At 50.1% G+C, this 5957-nt stretch overlaps 1 protein-coding gene across 1 annotated transcript; it reads right to left on the bottom strand.

Annotated features, from left to right (window-relative positions):
- Window positions 1-3629: 3629 nt before the first annotated feature.
- On the bottom strand, window positions 3630-4656 carry LOC104499341 (dnaJ homolog subfamily C member 5-like; the record flags this gene model as incomplete). The annotated part of the gene is made up of 2 exons (XM_010142834.1): window positions 3630-3761; window positions 4485-4656. Coding segments are annotated over 2 exons (276 nt in total), but the record flags the coding sequence as incomplete, so codon positions are not given.
- Window positions 4657-5957: the final 1301 nt, after the last annotated feature.

Below are 5957 nucleotides of genomic sequence, written 5' to 3'. Positions count from 1 at the left end.
GAATCTACCCCCCGTCGGACGCCACTGAGGTGACATAAACAAACGTATATACAGATAAATAGTTAAGAATTCCCTACAAACATCACTAACAAAACGAAACTGGCATTTAACGGGTGCAACGCCCCTTCATTCGCTTCAAGTTTGTACTGCAGTGCGTCGGGGATTTTCCCCGTCCCCGGGGAGGAGGATGGGGCAGCGGGTCCAGCACCAGCTCCTTCTCCAGAAGGAGGGTACCTGAGCACGCTCCGCAGCGAGGCAGGAGCTCTGCCTACTCACCCGAAGCTCCAAACAGGCTTCTCCACAAAACACAGCTCGGGCATAACGTCGGTGGTCCCGGACCCCAGCCAGCAGAAGCTCTCCAGAGCAGGTTCTCCCTGAAGCTCCTCATCAGGAGGAGCTACAAGAAAACTGGTGCTGAAGAGGTTTGGTGAGCTAGAGGGAACTACAGAGGCCTCAGGCAACTTGTAAAAATGGTACGACTTTCAAGAGACAGAAAAAGTACAAATCAAAGCTCAAGTTTTAATTCTGGCAACACGCTGAACATCGACAGTGCTCAGGGTGGGGTTTGGATGGAAACATTCTGCAGGTAAAGCCCGGGGACGGCTGTGGTGCCGGGCAGACTCCGCGGCTCCATCCACCCAAGCACAGAGCTGTCCCTGGGCACCAGGCGTGGACCGGTACTTCCACTAGAGCTTCGCATTTACCAGGACTCAACACGGCCAAGGTGAAGTGCGACTCGTGTCAGAGCCTGGGACACTCTTGTACCTCACCTACAAGAGTGGCAGGAGGTGGCACTACCCTTCTCTCTCCTGATGACACAAGTTCTGTTTGACAGAAGTGACGTTTAAATAGTTTTCTTACATCAAATAGATTAACACACACTAACCTCCAACTCAGATGATAGAGTAACATGGGCAAACTTAGAACAGTTTCAGAAACCACAAATATTCACCTAAAACCATGTTTTCCCGCCCCCGTTCCTTGTAACTGGGATCGCAGAGGAGTTTCCCTTGGGGCATCCACCATCATTCTGGCATCTTGGCACAAACTGTCCAGGGTGTCCACGAGCCCAGCCAAGAAGACAGCGGTCTCTCGACCTCAGGCCTCGCTAAGCCCAGAGCTAAACCGGCAGATGGACCCTGGATGTCGTCTTTTCCCCCGCAACACGGGTAACACATCCCCTCTGGTCCCTGCTTGCTGCCTACATCGACGTCAGGCACGACTCCGGGTGCATCTCACAGCTCCCTGGAGCCACGACCTCTTGCCAGCCTTTCTCGTCCCATGGGAGCGGCCCAGGGGGGTTAAGAACTAAGAGGAATATCCCAAATTCCCAGCGCCAGCCAGCCCCCGCCCCGGGGGACAGGGCTGCGCCACGGGGCAGCGACAGCCGCAACAGCTGGCTGTGTGTCACCTGTCTGGACGGACACGGGGACTCAGAATGTGACGAGCTACACCGGGCAGGGGAACAACAGCCTCTTCCTCATCCTAGCAAGTCACTCTGATCAACTACACTCGGTTACAAAGCCAAAACACCCCAAACCATCTTTTTTTTTTTAACCCAGAACGTAACTTGCTCACATAAGAGCAATTTTAACAGCGAGTTTTTCAGGGACAAAGCCTGCAGGTGCTCAGGAACACTCCAGCGTGCAGCTCAGCATCGAGAACAGGCTTCAGGCAAAAATCCACAAGGACAGCCAATGGGACATTAATTTTTTCAGCCTAAAATATTGCTTTTCATTCCAAGGGGTCAAACAAAGACTTCAATTAACCTCAAGCCAAATCATATGTGATCTCCTCAAGGCCACCCAGGAGAGAGTTTTTGAGACAGAAAAAGTTATAAGTAAGTATCTTCCAGAAAAGGATTATGACAAGGGAGAAATGACTTCACAAGTGCGATCCAGCCGGTTCACTACAAGTTAACTGGTTTTGGTCATTTTGGGGACCTGATGCGCTATCACAAACGCGCTTCTCTGCAGCAAACTCCCACGCAGGCAACAAACACGCGTGTTACCGGCCGCTACAGGGAACCCCGCTTTGGCCAACACCCCTCACGCAGCGCTGAGGCCGTGTTACGGGCATTTTCTCTACCCGGCACATTCAGCGCGGTTTCACATTGTACTTCATTTTTGGCTCATGCAAAGACAGCGTGAAAACACGTCGGGAACAATTCTCCGGCAGGAGAGTCCCCTCCCTTCTCTGGAGGTTTTCTTACACCCCAGCAGTGCTTCACCCCCCTCAAAAGCTACAGCCACAGAATGAAGACGGCTCTGATTAACCGCTGACAGCACCGAGTGCAGGTTCTCCGGCAGCTGTTCTAGATCCTGACTCTGTATCAAGGACTATTAATGACAAAACACACCAGCAGCTGCCTAAAATGCATTTTAAACAGTGAAATCTCAATAAAGGAGTTTCTAGAGCAGTATTTAGACACAGTTTGGGTTCAAAACAGCAAAGGAAGACTCCCGCTGGTTTCCCCACAGTTGTTCTGAGGAAAAGAAAAACACTGGTGTAAACAAATCTAAATGTCAGATGTGCAAATCATACAACATAAACACAGCGAAAGGTGTTTCATTCTTAAAACTCCACCTCAGTACTCCACAAAGATGCTCATGAGAAAATTAAAGGGCAAGTGTGATAGAAAAGCTTTAAAAAAAGACACATAATACCCCATTTGTCTATTAAAATCTCCAATTATTAGAACAAATCTTGAAAGGCCAATTTTGGGTTTTAGAGGTTCACGCTGTTGCCCACCGCTTGCGTTTGACTCGCTCAGTGAGAACCAACTGACCGGTTTCGCTTTAAGATTCTCATGGACCCCACAAAAGCCGCGCTATTTGGTCTTCAGCATTTCAGGAAAAAGACTGAACTCAACCCAAACCAGAGTCGTGCTTGACGTGAAATCCCGCCGCCGCTGCCACCGAACGGGCCCGTTGCCAGCTGGGTTGGCGGCAAAGCGCCGTTGATGGTGACGCCGTCACAGCCTCTAAGGAGCTGTTCATCGATTTACCGTTCAAAGGTCGGCAGCTCTCCCTTGTCACTTTCCCGGGTAGGTTTATTTAAGCTGAAAACCAGCGCTCAGAACTCCAGCTCCGCAGGACTGGCGGGTTTTGGTTCTTGGCTTTGTAAACTTGCTTAGCTCGCAGCGCAGGATCAGGAGGAGGAAGGACAGAATTGGCTGGTTGCACTCAGCTTCTAAAGGACTTTGACAGCTCAGCTGTACGGGAGAGTGGTGGCTCCTGCGAAACTTTTTAAACCTCATTTTTTAGGCCAGTCCCACTGCTTAAAATGCAGAACGTCTCCATCACACCGATACTGTGACAACTCAATACATTACACCACGGACATTTAACGTAACTCCATACATGCTATAAAAAAACAGGGGGGAAAAAAAAAAAAGAAAGGGAACAAATAAGACCGTAGCTAAACTGCTTTAAATACTGCATGCTACAGCACTTCACGTATCATCAAGATACGACACTGAAAGGTGACAAAAGGCTGAAGGGATTACAAAATATTGTCGGCAGGTTGGAAAGCTGCCTTCTTAGTGTGGCAGAATTATTCCCCCTCCCCATTCTCTACTTCTAATGTTCATGAATCTAGTGGTGAGTTGGCCATGTAATTTTTTTTTATCCATTCTAATTACAGTGTTTCCTTAACTTAATTAAATCCATCGGTGTGGTAGCTGGGGTGAGAGTCAGCTGTGAGCTGGGTCGTCTCTGTGGCTGATGCTGGCTGTATCACAATAGGTGCGTCTGAGGCCTCTGAAAAGCGAAGACAAAAGGCTTAGAACACCAAGGGAAACACCACCCAGCACCGTGTGATTCGGTAAGAGCAAGGTACATCGCCCTGCCACACCTGGGTAATGCAGGTGGGCGCTCCTCTAAGAGCGGGGAGCTGATTGACTGGTTTTCAGTCTCCACACAACCCACTGACTCAAGCCTACCTGTGCAACACTTCTTTCTTTCTTCACAGAGGGCAGCGGACCCTGCCCCGCTGTCCAGCAATGCCAGCTGAAAACACGACTGGCGTGCACACAAGCTCTACATTGAACTGATGCATTTCACTGTACAGAAATAGCACTGCCCCTTCACAACCAGCACTAGGTAGAGCGACTAGGGAGGCAGTTCAGCTTCCTTTGCACCTGACACAGTTAACACCCCACACCCTCTGGGGTAAAAGCGCCCCTTTCTGGAATCACGCGTGTCTGGCTGTTAACATTACTCCAGTGACACGGAAGGAAGGTAAATGATGTCACCCACCGCTCTGACGCTGATCTCAAGTTCAGCAAAGACCCTCCTGGAGTTTTCAGCAACTCTATCTCCAGTCTTGGCATCACTCTCATAACTCTTGTGCCACAATTATTCCCTTGCCGCCACCCACAACCCGAGACCGCTGCTGACCTCCACAGAGCCAGTGCTGCTCCTCAGCAGCCCTCGGTCACAGCCTGAGGGTCGTTGGAGACTTCCCGCAGCGTTTTCACCTACCCCTTTCATCCGACTGCAACTGTGCCTCCAAGTCCTCTGGAGAGACGTAGTACTCCTGCTCCTCACCTTCGGGAGGTTTAGGTTTACACTTCCCGCAGCAACAGTTACAGCAGCAGCACAGACAGCAGCAGCAATAGCAGCCTGTGATGAGCCCACAGAACACGAACAAGGCCTGCGGGGGACAGGAGAGGGAGAGATGTTCACAGCCTGGGCCTAGCACGCATGACCACTGTGTCTGAGACTCGGGTATGGAAACCAGAGGCAGAACTCACTAGCCACGGTTCTATACTTCAGCACCAAGACGTATTTAAAAGTATGTGCAAAACCGGCTGCGGCTCTCCACGTTTTACTGAGGTGAGCACTGCCAGCCTGGTTTACTTGAGGAATTCCTACAGTTTAGGTTAAGTGAACGCTTCTGCTACATCTGCAAGAAGACACAAGTCTAAGAAGTGTGTCTGTACTAAAAAAAAAAATTGTGTAGGACAGATTGTAGCTTGCATAAATACCCCTGGAAAAGAGTTAGGCTACAGGTCATGTACCTACAGCAGGGCCCTTGACCTGCCTGCTCTGGGGGTGCGGGGCACTGGGGTGAGCTGCTACCGACACGCCAGCCAGGCATCGCACACCCAGCCAGGTCCACGAGTGCTTCTCACAGCAGTAACAGGCAAAATTCACAGAGGTCGCTGCGCAATTGTTGGAAAAACTAGTTTTAAAGATGGCAAATCAGCATGGTGATGTTCCTGTTCTGCTGCAGGGGAATCGAGAGAGGGGGCGACGCTGGCAAGGCGTAGAGAAACAAACCAGGAAATGAAATGCCATCAACTCAGAAGGTTTTAATCAGCCACGGAGCGCTGTGAACACCACCAGGTCACTAAATTGGTGCGGTTGTGGTTTCACACCTCAGTTTCATAGTCCGTTATCTGCCACTGCCTGTGCAAGCAGCCTGCAAGCACCCAGACAATGTCAGGATGAGAAACATGCCTCATGCAGCGTACAGGGGGGTTTGCACTTTTGAGTGAATGCGGTCATTTGGAAACGTATTTCTTAGAAAGATGGAAGCACATCAGGCTTAAAAATAATTTGAGTCCAGTACAACAGAATAATTCCTTGGTACTGGCAGAAGCCTCCTGGAGGCATCTACAATAACTGTCACATCTCCCGCGCACAGGTGATCCCTTCAGACAGCTTTTTGCACACACTTGTGAGGAAACGGGGGCCCCAGTGTCATTTTGGTTTAGTGGTGATACTCTTCCTGCTACACAACGAACAAGGACGAGCAAGTGAACCAATAACCTGGAGTCTCTCAAACCAGAGAAGAGGAGGAATTCCCTTTTGCTCAGGGAACCTCTGCGGGAGTTTGTAAGGATACTTCTAGAATTACACTTCTCCTGCGCGAGCTCGAGCTCACAGTCAGGACTCATTGTGCAAAGTCATTTAGCAGGTATTACCAAAGAGAAACCCCTCCATGTCCTC

Source organism: Buceros rhinoceros, unplaced genomic scaffold (genome assembly GCF_000710305.1).
Source record: "Buceros rhinoceros silvestris isolate BGI_N320 unplaced genomic scaffold, ASM71030v1 scaffold15799, whole genome shotgun sequence".
Taxonomy (NCBI): domain Eukaryota; kingdom Metazoa; phylum Chordata; class Aves; order Bucerotiformes; family Bucerotidae; genus Buceros; species Buceros rhinoceros.
The sequence above is the reverse complement of the archived record's forward strand: the minus strand, read 5'-3'. Positions and strand labels throughout refer to the sequence as shown.